The 26,371-nt window shown below is 36.3% G+C and overlaps 3 protein-coding genes across 6 annotated transcripts in view; all 3 read left to right on the forward strand.

The window, feature by feature from the left end:
- The window catches only part of pan2 (poly(A) specific ribonuclease subunit PAN2), a 24,047-nt gene extending 8,198 nt beyond the window's left edge, over nt 1-15,849 (forward strand). The window contains exons 7-26 of one of the 3 annotated variants that reach the window (XM_055187880.2): nt 144-489; nt 1,330-1,426; nt 3,500-3,619; nt 3,799-3,918; nt 4,323-4,451; nt 4,534-4,733; nt 5,749-5,897; nt 6,835-6,941; nt 7,018-7,116; nt 7,310-7,395; nt 7,505-7,646; nt 8,094-8,231; nt 9,572-9,631; nt 9,739-9,829; nt 10,728-10,885; nt 11,114-11,257; nt 11,538-11,717; nt 12,825-12,918; nt 13,001-13,204; nt 15,367-15,849. In XM_055187880.2, coding sequence (XP_055043855.2) covers nt 144-489; nt 1,330-1,426; nt 3,500-3,619; nt 3,799-3,918; nt 4,323-4,451; nt 4,534-4,733; nt 5,749-5,897; nt 6,835-6,941; nt 7,018-7,116; nt 7,310-7,395; nt 7,505-7,646; nt 8,094-8,231; nt 9,572-9,631; nt 9,739-9,829; nt 10,728-10,885; nt 11,114-11,257; nt 11,538-11,717; nt 12,825-12,918; nt 13,001-13,204; nt 15,367-15,401 — 2,699 coding nt within the window. In that variant the 3' untranslated portion in view covers nt 15,402-15,849. The remainder of the gene's footprint in view (nt 1-143; nt 490-1,329; nt 1,427-3,499; nt 3,620-3,798; nt 3,919-4,322; nt 4,452-4,533; nt 4,734-5,748; nt 5,898-6,834; nt 6,942-7,017; nt 7,117-7,309; nt 7,396-7,504; nt 7,647-8,093; nt 8,232-9,571; nt 9,632-9,738; nt 9,830-10,727; nt 10,886-11,113; nt 11,258-11,537; nt 11,718-12,824; nt 12,919-13,000; nt 13,205-15,366) is intronic. The other 2 variants (XM_055187882.2, XM_055187881.2) reach the window with 2 other exon arrangements.
- Nucleotides 15,850-17,304: 1,455 nt separating this feature from the next.
- plagx (pleiomorphic adenoma gene X) lies at nt 17,305-23,553 on the forward strand. Of its 2 annotated transcripts, XM_055187883.2 has the most exons (4): nt 17,305-17,753; nt 18,001-18,022; nt 20,285-20,351; nt 20,468-23,553. In XM_055187883.2, the coding sequence occupies exon 4, from the start codon at nt 20,512-20,514 to the stop codon at nt 21,661-21,663; it is 1,152 nt and encodes a 383-aa protein (XP_055043858.2). In that variant the 5' UTR covers nt 17,305-17,753; nt 18,001-18,022; nt 20,285-20,351; nt 20,468-20,511; the 3' UTR covers nt 21,664-23,553. The 2 variants fall into 2 exon arrangements, with proteins under 2 accessions (XP_055043858.2, XP_055043859.2); XM_055187884.2 differs by lacking the exon at nt 18,001-18,022.
- Nucleotides 23,554-24,099: 546 nt separating this feature from the next.
- Nucleotides 24,100-25,877, forward strand: trappc6b (trafficking protein particle complex subunit 6B). The gene is made up of 6 exons (XM_055187891.2): nt 24,100-24,414; nt 24,504-24,571; nt 24,799-24,916; nt 25,025-25,108; nt 25,335-25,428; nt 25,587-25,877. Exons 1-6 carry the CDS (start codon nt 24,337-24,339, stop codon nt 25,616-25,618), a joined length of 474 nt encoding a protein of 157 aa, XP_055043866.1. The 5' UTR covers nt 24,100-24,336; the 3' UTR covers nt 25,619-25,877.
- Nucleotides 25,878-26,371: the final 494 nt, after the last annotated feature.

Consider the following 26,371-nt stretch of genomic DNA (forward strand, 5'->3'; position numbering starts at 1 on the left):
GATTTTTGAATTTCTCATCTTGTTTTTGTCACTGACCCATCTATCAATCCATCATCCATCCATCTATCTGTCATGGAGGAAGTTTAGTGTAAACTATATTGCGTTCCCTACAGTATGTGACCTTTTTGTGTGTTTCCCTGCAGGTCAATGTCAGTTCTGCGAGCCGACCGGACTAGCCAATCTGGCCGACATCTTTCACGTTAACACGGTGGGACAGCTGATGATGAGCTTTGATGTGTCCTCCAGCAAACAGGCGCTCTCGTTTGGGGACTCGGGTGGTGGTGTGCACTTGTGGTCAAGCGCCCCGGAGGTGTCCTATAACAGTTACTCCAGAGATACTGAGCTAGCCCTGCCTTGCCTGGTGGACTCACTACCCCAGCTGGACTGGACCAATGAGCTGATGCCCCTTTCTCTTCTGCCCATGCCCCTCACCAGCACAGAGCCCTTGCTCTCTGATTGGCCTACTTCCCTTATTATGCCCAGTCCCAGGTATTACTAAGAATTGGTGTTGTGTGATACATGTGATGTCATATGTTTTTTCTTGAATAGGATGGATGCTGTACACATTCAGCATTGCATCAGAATTCACTGAAGATCTGGTGATCATGGCTAATAAATGACTTTATCTGGGTTTTCACAAACTTGGTCACAGATGATTAAGTGGTTCTTGCATCACTGTTAAAACTGATAGGGATGCAAATATAACCAAACCCCTAATTTGAAGTATCATCTTTGCTACTTTTGATTTTTTTGTCAGTGCATTAATCTTATTTAAAGGAATAGTTTACCTAAATATTCAAATTCTTTCTTAATTTACTCAAGACATTCCAGATGTTTTTGACTTCCCTATTCAGTTCAACACAAATTAATATTTTAATATTAAAATGGCATCATGTAAAGTTAAAATTTTACTATATAATACTGCCACCTGGTGAACATGAAAGGTCCTTTAGAAATGGAGCATTACATCAAAATAATATTTTTAAAATATTATAAATATTATGGGGTGGTTTCTCGGACAGGGGTTAGACTAGTCCTAGACTAAAATAAATTTAAGAGCTGTGCAAACTAAAAATATCTTGCACTGACATATCTTAAAATACATCAGTACTCTCTGTTTTGCCTCAAAATGCACACAAGCAGTGTTTTAGTAAGGTATGTTTGTTAAAAGTAGTTATATTTCCTAAATAAACTAAAGCATAGTCCTGGTTTAAGATAATCCGGGAAACCATCTCCATATTGTAGTTTTTTCATGTTTGTAACAGATGTGTCAATGAATTTTTTTATGTAATGACTTTGTCTGTTAATGTCTTATTTTATCTCTTCTAGACGAGCCCCCCCAGTAGATCCAGAAATTCTCAGGACTATGAAGACAGTGGGATTTATTGGATACGCTCCCAATCCTAGAACCCGTCCTAGAAACCAGGTAAGCGTGGTATTAACTCGTTCCCCGCCAGCCATTTTTTGAAAAGTTGCCCGCCGGAATTTTTATGATTTTAACAAAATGCCTTCCAGGAAAAATTTCTTCAAAAAATATATAAACATACAAATATATCAAATGAAAGAACAGACCCTCTGCTTTCAAACAAACAATAAACAAACAAAACAGGAAAAAACTGTTTCATCCTATCTATATATTTTTCTTCTTATAAACTCTTAAATATGGGTAATTTAATTTTTTAGCAAAAAGCTGAAATAATTGCATTTTTGTGAAGGAATTTTGTAAGAGATCAGATTCAGAACGATTATCAAAACATACACAGAGTTTAAAATTTGTAAATAACGTTTTTGGCTTCAGTTTTTTCATAAATTGGTTAAGTGTGCCATCTAGTGGATGATCTAGCGGTATTGCAGATTAACATAACAATCCTTCAGAAACACGTTTTGTTTATGCAAATGTTTTCTCTTAATTGACGAGATAACTCGTCAATGGCGGGGAAAGAGTTAAGAATATGACTTTACAGTATGCTTAAAAGTTTTTTTTAACTCTTTCGCCGCCAGTGTTTTTTTAAAAAGTTGCCAGCCAGCACCAGCATTTTTCATGATTTTTACAAATGTTTAATGCCTTCCAGAAAATGTTCTTATTTAAATATATAAACATACAATATGGGTAGGTTTCTTGAAAAACACAAAATTTTGAGCGAAAAGCTGAGATAATTCCATTTTTGTGACAGACTTTTGTTAGATTAGATTCAGAGCGATCCTCAACACATTCACGGACATGCAGCTGCTTTCCCTAGGGCAATACTTACGGGTTTTATAAGTCCTGGTGGATAATAGCGGTATTGCGGAAAACCAAAAATTCTTGTCATTGGCAGGGAAGTGTTTTCTCTTAATTGATGAGATAACTCGTCAATGGCGGCGAAAGAGTTAATAGTTTTAAATATTTAGCAAAGTAAAAAGGCAGATAATCTTTGTGTTTACTTGTTTATTTTATTTAAAGGAATATTCCATTTTCTTAAAATAAAAATCCAGATAATTTACTCACCACCATGTCATCCAAAATGTTGGTGTCTTTCTTTGTTCAGTCGAGAGGAAGTTGTGTTTTTTGAGGGGAACATTGCCGGATTTTTCTCATTTTAATGGACTTTAATAGAGCCCAACATTTAATACTTAACTCAACACTTAACAGAGTTTCAAAGGACTATAAACGATCCCAAACGAGGCATAAGGGTCTTATCTAGCAACACGACTGTCATCCTTGACAAGAAAAACAACAAATATGCACTTTCAAACTACAACTTCTCGTCTAGATCCGGTCGTGATGCGCCAGCGTGTCCCCACGCAATACGTCATGACGTCAAGAGGTCACAGAGGACGAACGCGAAACTCCGCCCCAGTGTTTACAAGTGTTGAGAAAGAGGACCATTCCGGCGTTGTTGTATGTCGTATGATACTAATTAATGTCCTTGTGTCAGTTTATTGTTTAAAATGGTCCACAAATGTGCGTTTCATATATGTAACATGTGACCTCTCTACGTCACTATGCATTTACGTTAGGTCACTCAGGAAAGGATCTAGACAAGAAGTTGTGTTTTAAAAGAACATTTTTTTTATTTTTCTTGTCAAAAATGACAATCTTTTTGCTAGATAAGACCCTTATGCCTCGTTTGGGATTGTTTATAGTTCTTTGAAACTCCATTGAAAAAAAAACTGTTAAGTGTTGAGTTAAGTATTAAATGTTGGTCTCTATTAAAGTCCATTAAAATGAGAAAAATCCTGCAATGTTTTCCTCAAAAAACATAATTTCTTCTCGACTGAACAAAGAACGACATCAACATTTTGGATGACATGGTGGTGAGTAAATTATCTGGATTTTTTTTGGGAAAATGGACTATTCCTTTAAATAGGACAGATTGGTAATTTTCCATACGCTATTTTAGCTGCTGTAGTGCTTCTGTAAAGTTATTTGGCAATGTGTCAAGCATTCGCAAACAGGAATGAAAGCTGAAAGCTGTCTGTCTGGGTATTTTTGTTTTTACCTATTTGTTTTCATCAGGTTCCCTATAAGATCAAAGAGATTGAACTTGAGTATGACAGCTATAATCAGGTTCCTGAGTCTCCCATTGGTCGAGATGAGGAGCCACATCTTTACATGGTGCCAAAGAAGTACCGTAAGGTAGTGTTGACTCATTGTATTATTTTCCGTCTAAGGTTATGTCAAAGATTAAACTCAATGATTGAAATCAAACTTTGATGCTTGGATTTTACAGACATGGTCACGTATGATAATGTATGTGAATAGAAAAATACCTAGGGGGTTGTGATCTGATTTTACACACTATTTGCTTGTATCAGGTGACCATTAAATATTCCAAACTGGGTCTGGAAGACTTTGATTTTAAGCACTACAACAGGACTTTGTTTGCTGGTCTGGAACCTCACATACCCAATGCTTACTGTAACTGCATGATTCAGGTAAGACACACACACACACAAAAGCTCTTTTACTGTATTGCACACTTAAACTAAACGATATTTAAGATTAAAACACAAATATTAATAATATTAACTAATAAAAAATGTGTATAAGAGCCACAATCCACATTAAATCTTGAGCTATTGTACATTTCTACTGTAATTTTTTATAATATATTAATGCATTTTAGATATACAGTATAACATATAAACTAATATATTAAAGCCACAGTTATAGAATAAGTTGGTCTTAATTGTTAAATTGGGAAAAGTCCCATGTCGATTTCTTCAGAAACTCCTCAGAATTTTTTTTCTTTGGAATATTGGAAATTCACAGCACTGGCTTTGCGTGTTCCCACACTCTGGAATTTTATCAATAGTTTACTCTGTGTGTGCCGTGACAGGTGTTGTATTTCCTCGAGCCAATCAGGTGCCTGGTACAGAATCACCTGTGTCAGAAGGAGTTTTGTCTGGCCTGTGAGCTTGGCTTTCTCTTTCACATGCTGGATCTGAGCAGAGGAGACCCCTGCCAGGTACCAAATCCACTTTGGCCTGTGACGTCAGATCTGTCGGTCATGCGTAAGAATCATCCAACGTTTGTTTGTTTCCTCACAGGCCAGTAATTTTCTCCGGGCTTTCCGAACTATCCCAGAGGCTTCGGCGTTGGGTTTGATTTTGGCGGATTCCGATGAACAGACAGGGAAAGCCCGTCTTGGCCGCCTCATCCAAAGTTGGAACCGTTTCATTCTTGCGCAGCTGCATCAGGAGACGCTGGAGCAGGAGGGACCGCAGGCATACAGAGGAGCGAGTAGCAGGTGTGGGCCACGTGATTTCACAGTTTAGGGGTGGTTGCTAGTAGGGATAATAGTTAAATATATAGTTTATTAGTCAATTTACTAAATATTTAAGCACAGGATAACACAATTAACCAATCAGAATCAAGTATTCCAGAATGCTTTATATAAGAAGGAGCAATAGGCTTTATGCCCAGCTGCACCACTTCCTGAACCCCAGCCAGCTCCTTGTTTCCTGTCTGCCATTATTGGACAAACTGTTAGGTGTGTCGGATTATTGTTGTTGTGACTACTGAGGTCAGGCACACCTGGATTTATCAGTCCAATAATGGCAGACAGGAAACAAGGAGCTGGCTGAAGTTCAGGAAGTAGTGCAGCTGGGCATAAAGCCTAATGGTGCAAAAGACTGATGTGCAAAAATCTTAAGAAAGGAGTTCCATAAAGTAAATTACTGAAAATTATGAAATCAAATGAGGGTTTCTGTAGCTCAGTGGTAGAGCATTGCATTGGCAGCACAAAAGGCTGTTGGTTTGATCTCAAGGAGGACCACACATAATAATCAGAAATGTATGCGCTGTAAGTCACATTGGATAGAAACGTCTGCCGTATGCATCAATGTAAATGTAGTCAAAGATATTGAATATAATGAGTGCACTGCTATGATTATAAAAAAGGGACAGTGCAATGCTCAATATGGCCACTTTGGCGACGTCATGCAGAGTCGTGTGAGATGCTTGCCAACCTGTAGTTGAAACAACCTCAAAAGGTGTTTTTTAGAACTATTTAAGCTTAAGAAACAAAAGTTAGTCAGAAATTTGTTGTTTAAGTGGGATTTTAGCCCACAATTTATCTGTTATTTCCCATTCAAGTAGTTAGGACTTTAGTATCCATAGCCGAAATAACTTCCTGGAGGCATTGCAAACGTGACCGCCATGCTCATCAGAATTAAAAGTGATAGTCCAGAATAATACCCTTATTTCTTGCTTTATCAATAATATTTCAGCTTCCGTCTCTAATCTTGTTATGTGATCTGCAGTGCGCTGGGTTCTTCTGGGGAGTCTGTGATTGGCCGGTTGTTTGGCTGTGAAGTGGAGAACAGCAGTTTATGTCGCTGTGGGAAGGAGACGGTTCGCTCATCTCTGACTCTGCTGTTCACCATGCACTACCCTGAACATAACTCTGTTGGTGAGAACTGTCAAACATTACTCTGTCTATTTTAAATTTAGGCCAAGCTTGTTCATGTGGTGCCCCCAACAGATTTGGTAGTCTCCCTTATCTGGCACACCCACTTAAAGGAACACTCAACTTTTTTGAAAATAGGCTCATTTTCCAGCTCCCCTAGAGTTAAACATTAGATTTTTACAGTTTTTGGAATCCATTCAGTCGATCTCCGGGTCTGGTGCTAGCACTTTTAGCATAGCTTAGCATAATCCATTGAATCTGATTAGACCATTAGCATCGCACTCAAAAATTCCCAATGAGTTTCGATATTTTTCCTATGTAAAACTTGACTCTTCTGTAGTTACATTGTGTACTAAGGCCAACGGAAAATTAAAAGTTGCGATTTTCTATGGCGATATGGCTAGGACTAAACTCTAATTCTGGCGTTATAATCAAGGACTTTGCTGCCGTATCATGGCTGCAGCAGGCGCAATGATATTACGCAGGGCACAAAAATATTCCTCTTGGTTACTTTCAATAGTGGGGGACTATTTTTGTATAAATGTATAAATTATGTAACTAAAGAAGAGTCAAGTTTTAAATGGGAAACATATTGAAACTCTTTGGTCATTTTTTAGCCCGATGCTAATGGTCTAATCAGATTCAATGGATTGTGCTAAGCTATGCTAAAAATTTTACAGCCAGACCCAGAGTTTGGCTGAATGGATTCCAAAACGGTAAAAATCAAATGTTTAACTCTAGGGGAGCTGGAAAATGAGCCTATTTTCAAAAAAGTGGAGTGTCCCTTTAAGAATAATCTAATAAAAAGCTTATGCGTTGAATCAGGAGACAGCCATATTGTGTACTTTTGGGGGTTCTCCAGGGACAGTGTTGAGAACCACATAGATATGAAATACAAAGTTTTGTGCTCAAATTGTGTGTGCTGCTTTAATTTTGACAGATAAGACGATAGAGGAATACGACTTTGCGGATATTTTGAAGAAGAGTATCTGTCTGGAACAAAGCACTCAGGCCTGGTGTGACAACTGTGAGAAATATCAGCCGACTGTAAGTCTCTCTCTCTCTCTCCCCCTCCCTCTCCATCCTGTTTCATGTACATAACAGCTCTTTTATACCTTTACAGGTGCAGACCAGGAACATTCGCTGTCTGCCTGATGTTCTGGTAATAAACTGTGAAGTGAACAGCGCTAAGGAGGCGGAGTTCTGGAAAGCACAGAATGAGGTTAGATCTTCATAATATACAAAAATAAGTAAATATGTTTATTATATTAAGATGTATTTCTGTCTGTCAAATATTTAAGTAGTGTCATAGAAAGTTCATTCTGGTGATCTTTGAACTGGTGTAGTAGCCTTTGGGCACATCGATTCATCTGGTTTTCTGTTCACTGGGAGATGAATACTGTTTTTGTTCACAGTATGCGTACAACAAAGCTGTGAAGAAAGAGGCAGCGGAGCCTCCCAAAGTTCCCAGTGAGCCTCTTCCTACAGAATGGTGTATAGAGTAAGTGCTAACTGAGGAAATGTACCTCAATGTTAATGTGAAAAACAATATACACAGTAACTATGTGATTTATACTGTACATATTTTAAACCAAATTTGCTTTGTACAGGGAAGAACTGTACAATGTGGAGGGCTTGACCTTTGACACTCAGGCAGAGGACATGAGGCGCGTGTGGATCCCTCTCAGTCTGAAGATGTGCATCAGTAAAACTCAAGGCCTGGAGGTCAGCAGTGTGCCTGTGGGAGAGGAGGTGAGGAAAACCTCTTTATGAGCCTGATATAAAGAACCAGCAGATCGCCCGAGGTAGAGGTTGTTTCACAAACGCTGGGTCAGAAATCGCATACTTTCATACTATATAGTCAGTAAAGCACACTGTTACCTAATAATTCCTGGTGTGCATTTGACGGACACGTTACTATCCATCCCATGAGGCCACGCAAGCTGAGGAGTCGCCAGATTCAGAATGTGAATATTTAAATTTATGCATTTGGCAGACGCTTTTATCCAAAGCTATTATGTATTTACTATTGTTGTATTATAATGGACCTGGAAATTCATCCATTCATTCATTAAGAGACATACAGGTCACGTGACAATGAAAACATGCCTCATGCAGTTTGTCCGAAAATTCAAACTGCACCCACACATACTAGATAAAACATACAATGTAAATGTGCTGATGTGTTTCGTCTCTCAGCTGACCGAGAGTGAAGAGGCAGAGGGGGCGTCTATCTATGATCTGGTAGTCACAGTGTCTCATATCCTCGACACACGGACTGGAGGAAACCTAGTGGCTCATATCAAAGTGGGCGAGACCTACCACCAGAGAAAAGAGGTGTGTTATTATTACAAAGAAAATGAATGTTTTCATTCATTGTCTTTTAGCTAAATGTATTACATTAACAAATACCTCCATGCACTAGTACCAACTTAATTGGGGTTCCAAGCGATCCGAGCTGATACCAAAACGTGATTCGAAAACACTGTAGATCACTGATTGGTCTGAGAGAATCGTCACTACCAGCGTCATCACTTTAATGTAAAAGATTAGCTTTAGCTTACTGCTAGCTTGCGCTGTCTCGAGCAAACATGTTGTCATCTGTGCTCTCCTATAAGTTCCCAAACTCCCTTTTAGCGACGAAAAACATACACAGGTTGTGAATCAGGAACACCATAAAGTTTTTTTGAGACTTGCAGTTTGTGGCGGCACATTTGCAATGCGCACGTCTGCATATATGCTTAAATGCAACTTAAATGAGGCTCAGTGGAGCGCGTCGACTGACGCCACTGGTGTTTGAACAGAAACTGTCATGTGAGACAGAGGTAGTGATAAACGCGATGTGCATTTCACAGCAGGAGGCAGCGCAAATATAATGACACGCCTATAATCCCTCCCACTCCGAAGTGTTACTAAATTCGATGGAAAGCTAACCAAGCCAAAGTGAGGTAAGCTGACCAAACCAAACCATGGGATACTATGCAATGGAAAAGCGCCAATAGTAAAGCTATGGTAGCCGCCACAGGACAACACGTCATTGCCTGAGACAAATTAATAACAAAACGTTATCTATAGAGCAGTTTGTCCGTTTACTGTAGAAACATGACTGCATGAAATGGCAGCCTCAATGACCATGTGATGACCCGTGGTGTATGTAGATAAAAACGACTATTTTTAAAGAAACAGTATGTAAGAAATTTATATCAATTAATCATAAAATGGCCCTGATATGTCACTAGACATTAAGAAGTCATTTTCATATTAAACACTTATATCACTCACAACAGTGGTCCGGCCAGGATATTGTCATTTAAAAAGTGGAGTTGCAGCCCTCAACTGATGTTTATGTTGTCATTCTGTGTATTGGCCACCAGTTGTGTGATTGCAGTATCGGTTTTAGCCACAAGTTTTGTGATTGCAATACCCGTTTTGGCCACAATCCTACATACTGTTCCTTTAAGGTAATAAAACAATACAGTTTATATTGTAAGGTCTTTATACACTACTGATAATATAGGTATGTATATTGCATTTATGTCCAGAGATCCTTCTAAAAGTCCAACATTGCACTTTCAATGTAGTATCAGAAATCCATTGTGCAGGAATACAGACAGCACTTCCTAGATGTTTGAGCTGTGATGTGAAAAAAATTTGCTATGTTTTTTTTTTTCTTCTAGGGAGTAACACACCAGCAGTGGTATTTGTTCAATGATTTTCTGATCGAGCCTATAGACAAGGTAACAACAGCACACATTTTAAATGATAGTATACCAGCTCAGTAAGTTATTTATTCCTGCTTATGTTATTATTACTGAATGGTACTGTTTGACTGGGATATTTCTAGGCTGAAGCAGCTCAGTTTGAGGTCAACTGGAAGGTTCCAGGTGTACTTTACTACGTCAAGAGGAACTATCATGCCAAGTATGATTTGCGAAGTATGTGATTTTTGGACTTTAAATTTATCATTTCTGTAAGAATTTATTTGTGCTTTATCACAAAAGTTCAGATTATGTTTATAGACATATAGATTTTGTATTTTTTATGTACAAGTGAAGCCTCGGCTAGATCAGTTGCCCTTTGTGTGTGGAATTTTGTATATTCTCCCTGTGTTAGCGTGAGTTTACACATGCAAGTTAGATGAACTGAAGATGCCACATTTCCCCTCTCCCAACGTGTATATGAATTAAAGGGACACTCCACATGCTAATTTCCAGCTCCCCTAGAGTTAAACATTTGATTCTTACAGTTTTGGAATCCATTCAGCTGATCTCCGGGTCTGGCGCTATCACTTTTAGCATAGCTTAGCATAATCCATAGAATCTGATTAGACCATTAGCATCGCGCTCAACTATATTATGCGCAATGATATTACGCAGCAGCCAAAAACTGGTAACTTTTAATAGCAGGGGACTATTTTCGGGCACTACGTGATATCATTGTGCCTGCTGCAGCCATGTTACGTCAGCAAAGTCCTTGATTATTACACCAGAATGAGAGTATAGTTCCTAACCATATCTGCCTAGAAAATCACAACTTTTAATTTTCCGTCGCCCTTAGTACACAATGTAACTACAGAATTGTCAAGTTTTAAATAGGAAAAATATCAAAACGTTTCGGTTATTTTTTAGCGCGATGCTAATGGTCTAATCAGATTCAATGGGTTATGCTAAGCTATGCTAAAAGTAGCGCCAGACCCGAGATCAGCTGAATGGATTCCAAAACGGTAAAAATCAATGCCCTTAATATAGTCATAGATGCTGGACTGCCATTAAGAATAACTAAACAAACATATGCAAGTGAAGTATTAACTCCAACTTTTCTTTATCCATCTAGTTAAGAACCCTATTGAGGCCAGCGTTCTGCTGACCGAAGCCTCGTTGGCACGGAAACAGAGGAAGAGTCACGCTACCTTCATACCGCTCATGGTGAGCGAGATGCCTCAAGCTGGAGATCTCGTGGGACTGGACGCAGAGTTTGTCACGCTCAACCAGGTCAGTGCTGTCATTTAAAGTTTATTTAACAACTATAGACACCACGTAAGTGTGACTGTCTATTTCTAGGATTTATATAGATTTCATATGCTGAGATGCAACCATTTTAAATACATTAACACATGATCACATTTTACGAACATCTTTTGGCCAATGCTAACCTTAGCCTAACATTTTGAGCTTGCATAATGTGCATTGATTGTATAAATCTTGGTTTTGTGTCATCAGGAAGAGGCAGAACTACGCAGCGATGGGACCAAGTCTACCATTAAGCCCAGCCAGATGTCCGTGGCCCGTATCACTTGTGTGAGAGGCCAGGGACCCAATGAGGGAGTGCCATTCATTGATGACTATATATCTACACAAGAGCAGGTAAAGACTCATTGTATGATTTTAATTATTAACTATTGCATCATACAATGTGATATTTTGTAGTTGAATAATTAGGCCATTGAGATGGTCATTGGAAGATTTCGTCTTGACCCCCAAGTTGAATATTAGAGGTTTTTTTATGACCATATAAAAGTTTTGCGCTTTACTGGAAAGATAGATCTGTTATCTGTTAGTGTCACTTTTGTTAGGTGATATTACTATTACATAACAATCAGGTTTTATATTTTGTAAAAACCTTTTTGTTCCTTCACATGTTCAGGTGGTGGATTACCTGACCCAATACTCTGGTATCAAACCTGGAGACCTGGACGCCAAGATCTCATCTAAACACTTAACCACTCTAAAATCAACATATCTCAAACTGCGATTTCTTATCGACACTGGGGTGCGCTTCGTTGGTCACGGTTTACAGAAGGATTTCCGAGTCATAAATTTAATGGTGAGTTGAACACCAAAAAATTGCATTAGGAGCGCAGAAGGTCATGGGTTCAAACACAGGGAACACAAATATTGATTAAAAATGTATACCTTATAATGCACTTTGGATGAAAGCGTCTGCCCAAATGCATAAATGGGTGATTCTCAAAAAACTTGGTTTTAAAAATGTCAAGCATGAAAATGTAAAAATTGCTTAAATTTACTTTTTTCCCCACCGGACATTGAAAAACAAAGTCTGGAGTAAATGGGAACATTAATTTAAAAACTTTTACTTATCATCTAACACTTTGTAACATAATTTAAAAAATTAGTCCTAAAAAATCTCATTACCGCAACAGTCAGAAAACATCAACACTGACATATTTTCAAAATGACATGACAAACCTGAAAGAACATAATTTGGAGATTCTGCACATGCATTTAAAATCAAAGTATTATGCTTCTATTAATTAAATTAACATTTATTAAGCATCTGTTGCGGTAATGATAATCAAAATGTCGTGTAAGCATTCTGACAAGACAATATTTCAAATTAACTGTAAAAAAATGATCTTACCTGGTAGCCATCTTGAAGTAACTGGTCCATGTGCTTGGTCACTCAAAATCAAACTTTATTACAATTTTGTATGTGTGCTTAAACTGTTCTCAAAAAGTGTTGCGGAGGATGAGAACATCAGGCATGGACACATCATTTTCCTAATTTTTCTTCATTATTATTATACATGAATATTCAGTAAATATTTTTTCTGTCATCTAAAGTAGTCTAGCAAAACATCCTTTTTTTTTTTCTTAATATTTTTGTGTTAATTTGATTAAATTACAACATAACGCATGTTCAAACACAGCCGGACACATTGCGGTAATGAGAATTTCAGTAGAAAATGAGATAAAATTTACAATTATAAATTCTTATGTTGAAATCACACATTGTGCAAGGTAGAACACAGTATTGTGTTAATTCTGATGCTTTTTAATGTTACTATATTACACATTTTAAATCTAAAATCATTAGTGCCATGGTGTTTCAATGGTTTCGTGAGAATCACCCAAATGCAAACTAATATCACACACCGCATATGTTATTAACAAGCACTTTGTATTGCAACAGGTTCCGAAAGATCAGGTCATCGACACTGTCTACCTCTTCCACATGCCTAGGAAAAGAATGATCTCTCTGCGTTTCCTTGCATGGTACTTTCTCGGTAGGTGTCTAGTAAAAACACTTTCTCTTTCTTTCTGACATTGCATGTTGTTTACCAGTATCTCTTTTGAATATTTGTTCAGATCTGAACATTCAGGGGGAAACCCATGATAGTATTGAAGATGCGCGGACGGCACTGCAGCTGTACAGGAAGTATCTGGAGCTGAGTCACAACGGAGGAAAAGATGAGTTCCGAAAAGTCCTCAAGGCTCTCTATGAGAAAGGACGCAAACTAGACTGGAAGGTTCCAGATATTGACTCTGCAGATGGTCAAGGTAGCCCAAAAAGTACGAATCACTGAAATGGCAGTGAGAATATTTTCAAGTCATAGTTTTATGGATATTCAAGGGGTTGTAAATGATAGATAATAATTGCAAAGCATTATATGTGACCCTGGACCACAAAACCAGACCAGTCATAAGTTGCACGGGTAGCAATAGCCAACAATACATTGTATGGGTCAAAATGATTATTTTTATGCAAAAAATCATTAGGATATTAAGTGAAGATCATGTTCCATGAAGATATTGTGTGAATTTCCTACCATAAAAATAATATGTATTTATCATTAGTAATATGTGTTGCTAAGGACTTAATTTGGACAACTTTATAGGTGATTTTCTTAAATATTTAGATCGTTTTTTTTTTGCCGCCTCATATTGCAGATTTTCAAATAGTTGTCTCAGACAAATATAGACCTAAAGCTTATTTATTCAGCTTTCAGATGATTTATAAATCTCAATTTCAAAAAATGTTCCCTTTTGACTGGTTTTGTTTGTTGTCCAGGGTCACGTATGAGTTTTTTAGTAACTTGTGCAATATCTGAGCAAGGTGGCAGATGAGCAATAAAATGCAGATTTATACAAGGACTACAAATTTATTTTTTAAAAATTACTTTTGGGCCGAAAGTAAATGTTGCTGTGTTAAATTAAAATGAAAGCTGCCCTGACTCTCCTAATTTATAATTTTATTTTATATTAAATATAACATAAATATTAAATATATTAATATTTTGATGTTATATTAAAATGAAAGCTGCCCTGATTCTCCTAATTTATAATTTTCTAATCTTTAAAAAATAAATAAGCAAACATTTCTCTGTTTATTGCAGTTTGTTTTCAAAGGTAATTGTTTTTGAGAAAATTTAAAAGCCATTTAAAATAATTTAAAAATTTCCTTTTGTCTGTGTGCCACTGCCTCGGCCTCTCCATTATTAGCCTATAGCACCCGAGTTTGTTGAGTTGCCTGACGCATGCAATACACCTTCAAGTATGCATGTACATAAGAAATGGATTCACTTTAATTCCTTGCATTTCATTTCAATTTTTGTAATGTACAAATAAAACAAAAAAATTTACATTTTAGAAAATTAATTAGAAATATGAACATCTGCGTCAAGGACGTTTATCATTTTCCTTATCTCACATGGCATGACCGGCCAAATTAAAGGCCAACTTTGACCCGCGGGCCCTATTTGGGCATCTCTGCACTAGGCTTTTTTTTGTTTTATTAACTTCCATTCGTACGGACATGAATGCGTCAACTTTTCAGGTAGAGGAAAACTGGAAAAAAGTAGCGCATAGTATCTCATTTTATACAATAATAACAATGCAACAGTAACAGTTTTAGCATTTCACAGTCAAAATCGACATGTGAATAAAAAACAACACTTGGCATGTTATATCATATCCAGTCACTGTCAATATACGCAGGTTGAGTAGAAATTTCACCTGTTGAAAGTGTAGTGTGACCACGGCATTATGTCCTGCTTTCTTATTAAGTTTTCATTGCTATTACTAACACTGACATGATATTTTAGCAACAAAAAATCCTCAATCCTGAAAGTTTTGGCTTTTGAGACACTTATTGTTTTTTTCTTATTTACATAATTAAAGGGATAGTTCACCTTAAAATGAAAGTTCTGTCATCATTTACTCATCCCCATGTTGTTCCAAACCTGTATGAATTTTGGATGAACACAAAAGAAGATATTTTGAGAAATTATGGTGAACACACAGCAGATGGTGGCCGTTGACTTCCATAGTAGGAAAAAAATATTTTGGAAGTATTGTGATAAATGATGAAGAAAATATTTTGATAAATGATGGTAAGCACACAGTTGACAGTACCCATTAAATTCCATCATATTTTTTATTCCTACTATGGAAGTCGGTGGTCACTGTCTGCTGTGTGTTTGCCATCTTTCTCAGGGTGTCTTCTTTTGTGTTCATCAGAAAGGGAAATTCAGGCGGGTTTTGAACGGCATGAGGATGAGAAAATTTCATGTCAAAAAAATCATTTTAAGGTGAACTATTCCTTTAAATATAGACTTTTTTGTAGTGACAGAGCTACCCAAAGTTGTGTCTTAAATCAACTCTATTTTTCTTAACATTTATTTGTGCCTCATATTTCAAGTCCTATGATTGTTTATGCTCTTTTGCCTCTACAGGTACAGCTGTGTTTCCCTCTGTGATGGGTTTATGATCCCAGTAAAACTCAAGCTGGTTATATTCCTGCCAAATAGATGTCAGCTCATCAGTCATTTATTTCAACAGTGTTCTCTTTCAATATGTTGTGAATGAATATCTCTTCATGAGTGTATTTCATGTCATAAGGTTAAAAATAGTGACACGTGATCATGTCTGAGTTGTTTTCACACCATGTGTAGTCTGTATGTGGTACAGTATGTATGGGAAGAGTATGCATAAGAAAAAAAATCTACTTAAACAGGAATGAGACCTTAAAAGTAACATTAAGGTAATGTTTCCAGGAAAAGCAGTTGTTTTTTACACCAATGTATTTACAGTATATCATGTCAGAAACTGCAGTTATCACGAACATGAATTTAGCAGTATGGATATTTTTGTTTCTTTCTATTTTGTATGCTATACACTGTAATAATGTGGCAGCTGAATAAATAATTTTGGATAAAGCTTTTTGTTATGTTTAAAGGTTATTTTCACTGGGTAGATTATTGCAGCAACTTTTTGGCATTATTGAAAGTATTTTAGAGTAAATTTTTAAGTATATGTACATTATCAGAATACTGTACTTTTTACTCAACTGTATTTGATTAAAAAAAGTTGTTTTTACATTTAATACTTAAATAGTATACGGTGCATGAATACATTTACTTTTATATAAACTTTTAATTTTAATTCAGTAAAAGTACTTAAGTACTAGATTGTTTATGAAACTAATTAAGTATTAAAAAAGTATTTAATGTGAAATGTAGTGGAATAAAAAGTATAATATTATGCTTCAAAATGTAGGCTATTGAAGTAAAACAAAAACCACCAAGATAAAGTACAGATACTTGAAAAATAATGTTAAATAAAAAATACTTAAGTACATCTACTTTTGTAGATGTGAAAATTAAGTTAAAAAAATAATAAATTCAAGAAATGAAAACACATGTGAGACACTTAATAAAAGAAAACCCCAAGAACCTATAAAATCACTTAGCTTTAAGTCTAAAAACGTGAGCTTTTAGCATGTTTGAAAAACATTTAGAGGCACATGGACAAATTGATTTAATGCATTATTTCGATCTTTTCATGTGCTTCTAAATGTTTTTAACAGCTAAATGTAAGAACAGTTCAAATGTAATAAAAAATATTTAAAGTAGTCTAGTTAAAAACGTGATTTAAATTTTTTTATGGAATTTGTAATTTTAAGTGTCAGCTGTTTCCGTTTTAATTTGAATAATTGTTGTGATTATTTATACAGTTATTATAACAAATTTAGTAGGCTAATAACTGTATGGTTACAAACACTTTAGCTGTATTAATTATTTTCTTTTACATGAATGTTTCAGCACTTTTGAGTAATCTAAATATATACATTTGTTTACATTTTTTGTTATTTTAATTACATATATTACATTTACACATTCACAGGACAAACTCACTTTTTTAAATAAATAATTATAAAAACAAATTGATAATTCAACTCGTTCACTGAGCAGTTGTTCATAGTAATAATGCATTACTTTCAATAAATATTTCATGTACAAATAATAATGAAACATTCTGTTCGTTCTTCGTCGTGTTACATCAGATTTTTCATGACATTTTCCAGGATGTTACTGTTGCGGGTAACGCTGCACGTGCAATTATATAATGGAAACAGACATGAACTTTTAAAACGTGCATATTGGAAACCTTTTGTGAAAATAACAACTACTTATTTACAAACTGATAACATAATACTTTAAAACAGAAAATGCTTTAAAAACACAAAATGCTTGAACTCAAAACGCAGAACAATAATAACAAGTTTTTTACGTTATTTCCTACGTGTTGCTTTGATAACTCGTCGTCATCCACAGGCAAACATTTATTATAAACATCTCAAAATAGTAAATTATAAAATTAATGTAGGATAAATAAAATTATATGTTTATTCATTTATCATTTATTTTGAATCAAAAACTCATATCTCAAGTTGAGCTAAACGTGTTTGAATATTACTGGCATGGTTTAGATGCACTTTTTCGTTTGCTTGTATATGATGTGATGCCCGGTTTAAAGATCGTGGGGGTTTAAATGGCGAAAAACATGAGTGAAATCCCACCCTGAAAGTTGGCCAAAGCGCTCTGACGTCACGCACCCACAATGCACGCGACCATCGGCTCGAGCGCTGCTGTGTTTAGAGGGAAAGAGACAGCAGGCCCAAAAATACACACATTATTAAAAAAAACAAAGTATCCGCTGGGATCACGTCGTGCGAGTTCATCGAAAAATAGCCGGGCGACGACATGGTAATGTGCAGCGATACGAGATATAGTCTGGATTGACTATGAAATACAACTTTTACGACGATCAAAAGTTTCTGGTGAGCACAAGACTGCTTATATGCAAATGTTATAGTTTGATTTTAAGACCGCGTGGCGTGTTTGCATTGATCTTTTAATGTTTAAACCCGATTAAGAATTGATCTGTTATTGTTTTTTTATATTTCCATGTGGTATTTTAATTAGCAACCATAGGAAATTCAGATGTTGTCTGCATTTGCTACGCTAAACATTGTTATATATTAATGTTATTTAAGTTATATTGAAATGTTTTACCATTTGTTGCAGACGAGGAATGGGTGGAGGACTGGTATGAAGTTTGTTTTTTATTACATTACATTACATTTCATTTTAATTTAATTATTTAATTACAATGTTTAGCGTTTCATTGGAGATTTTGCTGAGCAAAACGTTCCATTCATAAAACGTGTCACGGAGTAAATAATAAAACATTATCACAATGTTTTTAACTAAAGTTTTATTTGAGTTTTTATTACTTTCTATTAGTGCCTATTGTTTATTTGTTTATCATTTTTAATACAATTCCGATTATAAAATATAAAATTAATAGTCTAATGTGCAATTTCTTGCATAATTCATGCTGGAAATTTAAAGTATTAATTTTCAGAGTATTCATTTTTTTAATTTATTAGGTTTTGTAATAAATGTTGCAAAAAGAGTTAATAATTAGTCTAAATATATTAAAAAGCAGCATTTATTATGATAAATATGCTACTTAAAAATGAATTAATATACATGTGTTACATAAAAATTTACAAGCACTTGAATATTTTTCGAAGTCAGAACTTTTAATAAAAATATTAAACAAATTGTGAAGTAAAAATAGTCTGGATTTATGTAAATTTGAGCAGATCTCAAATGTCGTCAGTACATTCTCTTAAATGACTTAAATCAATAAGAGGAGTAGTTATAATGGACATCCATTTCCCGAACGTCTGTCAGGATAATGAATGTGCTTTTGTGAGACCTGAAACAGGTAAACAAACCCTTTATAATTGTCACTAACCAATCACCATGGACATCCCTTTAGGGTGTTTTTAAGTTTCTTTTGTTGAAATTTGTTACCTTCACTGTTCAGAGGGCAAGTTAGGTTCAAAGACTTGCCATGTCAAATTAAATTAATCCTCAAAGAGACAGAGACAAGTCAAATGATTTTGTCTGTTTCTCCATCAGACTGATTACCTTCAGACTTTTGTATTTTTTATCTACATAATTATTAGAATAATCATTTTTAATCAGTATTCTGACACTGATTCTTATATTAAAAAGCCTAAAAAAATTATTACAGGAAATCTGTATAATCTCAAATCTATATTAAAGGTTTCATATACCAATTACCCAAGTTTTGATTTTAATTGCTTTCTCTCTGCATTCACCATTTAATGCTACGTTTGCACATCAATGATGTGTAAAACGAAAAAGCTTTTCCTTTGCTTTTTTTAAAAAAAATTCACATATACACTACAACTTTAACAAAAAGATCTGTGTTTACATTGATCCACAAAATTGAATAAAATAGCTATATTATGACCAGTCGATGTCACTTTGCTTATGTGCACAGTGTTTCTTTAAACTTTTAACAGATTGGTAAATTCAAACAATCAATATAGCGAAAGCATCAAGCATCTTTTTTTTAGGCGGACAATGAGGTAGGTTTATAACTAAAGTTGGACTGTAAAGCGTAAAAATTTTGTAATCTTTGTAAGAAAAGTGTTAATAAACTCAGTAGCTTGAGTACCACAAACACAGTCCTGTATGCCGCCATTGTTGTTATGGTTGTAAAGTACTGGTACATGCATGTAAAATGAACATGCAACACACATGCACATGACATCACTGTTGTCACTTGCATTTGTCATTGACACTGAAAAACAAAAATGTTGTAATTTTCAAAAATTTGCCATTTAAAATCAGATTACAAAAGTGTATGTGTGTCATTGTTGTGTAAACAAACAGCCAAAACACATGAAAAGTTTCATGTTTTGGTATAAACGGCCCCTAAGTTGAACCTGGTGTAGCTAGGGCTGTCACAATGATTAAATAATCGCCACAAGAGATGTACAATCATTGTGGTGACCTGTAATCATCGCGATGAGGTCAAACAATCGCGATGATTTCGGGTCACCACAATGATTGCAGATCTCTTTAAAAACACAAGGGGGAGTGCAGCACCTATATAAATGAGACCGTATCAGATTACTTTTAAATATACCTTGCAAAAGATTTAATTTAAATAATCACAACAATGTGTGAAAATTATTTTATACACAAAGAATTGTTATAAACAAAAAATGTATGAGAATTAAATGTCAAAGCAATAAAACAGACAATTAATCCCCATAATCATCAAAGCCCTAATACAGGCAATTAATCGTGATAAGCCAAATTTAATAACCGTGACGTATAATAATTTAATACCATAGCTAGCAGTTAAAATTGTTGTATTATTGAATCACACATTTATTTGCTAGTATTGTTCATTTATAAATACATTATAAAGTGCAGGTTGTTGTGTCCCTTGTTTAACCTTTACTGCATCTTTGTGTTGCAGGATTTTAAACATGCAAAAAATCATCCTTCACCCCCAAGAAAAATCACCTGCTACTGATTCTTCTCTGGTATACTTTTGTGTTCAATTGTACTCTGACCTTGTTCTCTTTTTAACTTTTAGTGTTTGTTGTTGATCATTGTGGTCTGCCCTAATGTAACTGAGATCCTTTGTGGCTTTTCCCAGATGTGCAGTGACGCTCCCTGAAAACTACCCATAAATGTGAGAAAATGTTCCATGGCAAAGACCAGCTAAACAGCCATCTCCAGACCCACGACCTCAACAAGCAAGAACTGCGATGTGAAGAATGTGGAAAGCGTTACAACACCCGTCTGGGTCTAAGACGCCACATGGGCACACATGCCACCTCTTCCGTCGGTGACCTCACCTGTAAGGTTTGTCATCAGGTGTTTGAGAGCATGCCCACGTTGCTCGAGCACCTGAGTACGCACACTGGTCGACCACCTCCAGGGGCCGTGGTGCGAGAAAGAAAGCATCAGTGCGAACGCTGCGGTCGGCGCTTCTTCACTCGCAAGGATGTCAGGCGGCATGCGGTGGTGCACACGGGTAGGCGGGATTTCCTGTGCCCGCGTTGTGCCCAGCGCTTCGGTCGTCGCGACCATCTCACCCGACACTTGAAGAAAAGCCACGCGCAGGAGTTGGAGACCCTGACCCCGATGCAACTTAAAGAGGAGCCTAGTCCCACCATGTGCTCCGTTGGGTCTTCAAAAGATGCAACAGATGCTTTTACGATGGGCATGTTCAACCCGCAAGGCCTGCCAAGCACATCTACCTCAGGAGTCAATCATCATCATCATTCAATGGTGTCTGGCCCCCTGTCCAACCCAATGGGTATGGGCTGCTACCTCGAGCCGAACAAGCCACAGCAGTATCAGCAGGCTCCTAGATATCAGCCTAGTACCACTACCTCATACCTGAAGGCAGAAATGGAGAACTTTCTGGCCGAGCTCCAGTGCGGACCAATGCCGCCGCAAGCCGCCGTGGCGACTGCAGTGTCTCGGTCCGGCGACATTCTCCCCGATAATATGGGAAGTCAGGGTGCCCATTTCACCCTACGAAACTCGCCGTTCACATCAGCTGAGCCACCCGTCACTTCCGCCAACATGGACCTTTCACATCTGCTGGGCTTCCTACCATTCGGTTTGCCTTCCTACAGCACACCCTTAAATTCAGGAGGCCTTGTGATGGGATACTCCACCACCACCACAGCTGCGTCCCCAAGCCCTACGTCCCAGCTCTCTGGGCCACTTACCTCATTTCAGCCACAGTCATTGCAGGAGCCTATGGCTTCAGGGCACTTAAACCAGATCTCTGGTTTCTCTCCAAATCTACCTCGATTCCATCAGACCTTTCAACAGTAAAGTTACTTATGTCCACTGTGACCTGTCAGTCAAACGCAACCGCTCTGCTGTATCATTGCCAAATACCTTATGGGTAATACAATGAAGTTTGTAAGGTTTTTGCGAATAGATAGATTAAGATTAGCGTGATGTTGCTAGGATAGATGGAATTTTGCTTTTAGAGTAGTTTAAACGTTTGAGTTTTTGCGTCTTCCGGGAAACTGTTTTGTAGTATTACTTTATATAATTAATTTGAAGAAGAGAAAATGGAAAAGTTAGCACAAGAAATACCTCAGATGATGTTATCAAGAAGGAAAAATGCTATTGCAGTGTTCTCCGTTGTATAATGAAGCACTTTTTATCAACGGCACTTCCATAACTCGGATTAGACTGTGGTCTTAGATTTACCTCTCAACTACCTCTTAAAACTTTCTGACATGAAGCAAAACTTCACACAAAATGCCTTCATGTATTACGCATGTGAAACGTTATCCTAGTTTTAAAAAAAGAATGCTTTTTTTGAATGCTTTAGTATTCAAGATTTTAGAGTCAGGAGATTAGCTTGTGTTGATTTTAGCCGTTTATTAAAAGTTTGTAGGTGTTCTTGTGTATATATCCTTAATGCTAATGATGACGGTTATGAGTAGAGACATATCTGCTTTGTCTCCTTTAGCTCCCATCTCTGTTTATTCCAAAGTGATTTATAAGTGAAATCCACCCAAAAAAATATTTTTTGGCATAAAAGAAATGATTTGTTTAAAATGGAAAATACCCCACTTGATTCTTAATTATGCCTTTATGTTCTCTAATGAATTTTAATGTGAATTGCTCTTGTTGACAATGTTTCTGTCAATGTGTTTAGTAAAAAGTGGTTATGCTAGTTTTACGCAAATAGTCACCACATTACAAAGTTTTCCGCATTGAAACAATATAAGCTTAGCACACCTTAGTTTTGCTAAAGCACTTCATGCATTTCTCCATGGAAAACCAGGAGCACTGATTTAGTTTTACCATGCAACTATAAATAGCATTTTAGCACTGCTTCCCTGTGTCTTTTTAACTCTTGGTTACATGAATAACCTGTAAGGTTACTGTGATGTTTTTAGGTCTGCTCTGTTTTGTTTAGGGATGAATACAATTCACAAGATCCTTCTGGTCTTTTCATTCATTCTGTCAGAAATGCAGTGGCGGCCGGTGACTTCTTTTTTCAAGGGCGCTCGATGCGAAGTTTGTCACAACATGTATGTAGCCCGTCATGTGTGTTGTTCCTTATTTCAAAATATGCGTGTTGAGAGATCCTATGTGCATCACATGTCTTGTCAAGGTGGGTGCCTGCTGCAGACGCGTCTAAAGGGTTTATGATATGTTTGCCAGATACTCGCACAATCTCATGTGTAATCACTGTTAAAGGAGTTTCTTGCGTGTATTTTGTGAACGTGAGCGTTTCTTTTATCATAAACGGTTTTGACGCGTGTGCAGCAGGCACTTATTTTGACAAAACACGTGATGCACATGGTTCACACGACGCAACAAACACATATTTTGAAAACGCAAGCAACACCCATGACACTCCGAACACTTATTTTGAGTTTGCGCCCCTCGGATGAGCAGTCACGAGCCGCCACTGCAGACATGTATAGCAGGACTTGGCTAAGAAATTGTGTAGGACATTTCCTTCTGTGGACATTGACCTCATTTCAACTGTGATGTTTAGACTGATCTACCTCAGTGAAATGCACACTGTGCATAGCTGTACTGTACCTTTAGTGAAAAATGTAGTAGTTTCAATAGATGTTTGGGTGGAGTACACGGCTGTTTCACATCTGTGCTATTCCCAGCATTGGCATTGTTATGTTCAAGCAGCTGTTTGATTAGGATGAGATAATAAAGCATCTTGTAGAATTTGAAGAATTGTATGGTTTTGTGTGTTTCTTTTATTATGTCCTCTACTAACAGCAGACAACTAACTAATAGTTACTAGAACTAATATAATATAATAAAGTTCTTGTACACCTCATAAAGCAAAAGTGTCTGTCTGCTAAATATATATATTTTATATTAAAAATCTAATATAAAATTATTATGATATACAATTATTATTTGTTTAAAAGTAATAATAATCTTTATGGGACTGTTTCCCGGACAGGACTTATCCTAGTCCAAGACTAAAATGCACATTTGAACTGCTTTAATTTAAAAACAGCTTGCAATTACATATCTTAACATATATCCGTGCCATTGTTTTGTCTAAAGATGCCCACCAGTATTGTTTTTTTTTGTAAGATTTGTTTGTAAAAAACACTTAAATGTCCTGATATAACTAAAGGCCTAGTCCTGTATTAATCTAAACCCTGTCCCATATTTGTAACGAAAATAAAACATTTTTTATATTTATATATGTACTTTTAGTAACGTCCGACATCTCAAAAGATTATTTTTTTTTATTTCAGTCGGGCAAGTAGAAGGGCAGCTAATTTCGAACAAAACAGGAAGTCGAACAGATGTCTAGGACCCTTTTTTAAAAATAAGTCAAAAACTGGATAAATATTTACATTTTATTGATTCATTCGCACAATGAAAACCTGCTTGTTTGTAAAGTAGTCGCTGTTTCACATATAGTTGTTGTTAGTTTGGGCCGTAGTTTTTGCCTGTCGCCTGTCAGATTCAGTCTGGCATTGACTGAACCGGGTTGAGATGGCAGACGAGGCTCTGTTTCAGTTTTTGCACAGTGAAATAATTCAGTATATCAACAGTGCAGAATCTGGAGAATCGGTAAGAGCTGGAGATATACTGAAACGGTGTCACATTATTTTAATAGAGCTGTTGCATGCTGAACTCATTTACTGTAATGCTGTGCACAGGAAAATGGTCGATGTGTTTCTAAACTTGAGAACATGGGGTTTCGTGTGGGACAAGGACTTATTGAAAGGTATCTTATTCTTATCTTGTTCAAATGTAATGTAATATATATACATATAGATAATGCATTCTGTTTGTAATACTTTTGCCTATTACCTTTTTAACAGTGCAGCCTGTTACTACTGTACTATAACTTTGTGGTTTTCAAAATTAACAATTTAGCAATAACACACAATAAACCTTTTAAATAGCAATACATGCTGTTCCAGTTGCCACAGACATCATTTCTGATTATAGGTTTACCAAAGACACACCGCGTTTCAAAGATGAACTTGATGTCATGAAGTTTATCTGCAAAGATTTCTGGACCAGTGTTTTTAAGAAGCAGATTGACAACCTTAGAACCAACCATCAGGTGTGTACAATACAATACACCCCTGAAGTATATATTATCATAATGTCAATTTATCATATTTTTTAGTATTATAGAAATCATATTGGATTACATTTGAATTGCTTGCAGGGTATTTATGTGCTACAAGATAACAAGTTTCGCCTGCTGACCCAACTGTCTGCAGGCAAACAGTTTCTAGACCATGCACCTAAGGTAAGCTGCAGACTAGTGTTTACACTGAAAAACAAATTTGTTACATTCATGCTTTGAACATTCACCTGAAGTACATAATTTTTTATGTTAAAATGTTAGCACCCAACCCAGCACCCAAACTTTTTTTATACAATTCTGTCTGGTACTGTGTAACAGTTATACAGTTCAGTTTATATGTGTTACTTTGTGTTTATGGATCTCAGTTTGTCATTTTTCTTGTCTGTAGTTTTTGGCCTTTACCTGTGGCCTGGTCCGAGGAGCACTTTCAAATCTTGGTGTGAAAAGTATTGTGACGGCAGAAGTGTCTGTCATGCCAGCCTGTAAGATTTATGTTTATATGCTGATATACACAAATGACTACATTGAAAAGATTTTAGTTCCTTTTTTCTATAAAGCAGTAAAGTACTGATTAATCATAATACGAACTGTTTTTCTTGTTTCCATTCACCTTTCCATCTTGTTTTTTGTTTGTTTATAGGTAAATTTCAGGTGATGATCCAGAAGATGTGACTGACTACACAAGAGTATATTGTTCATAACATTTAAATCTGTTTTATTGCCTTTGCAATTTTATATTGCCTTTCACATTTTATTGCTAATGACACTGATTATTTTTTATTTGCAGTCACTACTGGCATTAAAAGTGTTTTGACATGTAGCAGACAAGCCTCATTGTATTCTTGTATTTTGTGTCTTGTGATAGTATTTTGACATTCGCTGTTCACATTTACTGTATTTTGCACTGATAGCATTAAAAGCTGAAATCCTGGTCTGACTCTTTTGTACTTATTCTTTAATGTTGGAAAATGAATACATGTTGATGAATAAAATAAGAAACAAAGAGGGCAATTTGATTAGCAGTAAATGTACATTTAATATGATTTAATCTAAAACGATTTACAAATAAAACATAAAAATATTTTTTGATATAACAACGTTTGAGGGTGTTTGCTGTGTGCAATAAATGTATAATTTTATACTTTAACCCGTTTTTACACAAAACACGATACAACCAGTTTTTAAATGCCTTCCCTGTGTTTTGTTCGTTTCTTTGGTCTGTTTGACTTTATTGGCGCTGCGCAGACCAATCGGCTATGACATCAGAGTACCACGAGAGCGATTCGAATGCTTGGCTGTGCTTTTGAGTCGCTCTCGCGGTACTTGATGTCATACGTCGTTCAGTCTGCGCAGCACGACATGAAGTCGAATGCACATTTTGCTCGCAAGAGGGCGCCGCAGCCAGTCACGTGACTATTTTGTTCT

The sequence above is a fragment of the Misgurnus anguillicaudatus genome, chromosome 13 (genome assembly GCF_027580225.2).
Source record: "Misgurnus anguillicaudatus chromosome 13, ASM2758022v2, whole genome shotgun sequence".
In the NCBI taxonomy this organism is placed as follows: Eukaryota; Metazoa; Chordata; class Actinopteri; order Cypriniformes; family Cobitidae; genus Misgurnus; species Misgurnus anguillicaudatus.

What these genes read in the sequence shown, in the direction of transcription:
- plagx (XM_055187883.2), top strand. Translation starts at nt 20,512, where the DNA reads ATGTTCCATGGCAAAGACCAGCTAAACAGCCATCTCCAGACCCACGAC.
- trappc6b (XM_055187891.2), top strand. Translation starts at nt 24,337, where the DNA reads ATGGCAGACGAGGCTCTGTTTCAGTTTTTGCACAGTGAAATAATTCAG. An exon ending in TTCTAGACCATGCACCTAAG is followed by an intron (nt 25,109 to 25,334) that starts GTAAGCTGCAGA and finishes TCTTGTCTGTAG; the next exon opens with TTTTTGGCCTTTACCTGTGG. An exon ending in AGTGTCTGTCATGCCAGCCT is followed by an intron (nt 25,429 to 25,586) that starts GTAAGATTTATG and finishes GTTTGTTTATAG; the next exon opens with GTAAATTTCAGGTGATGATC.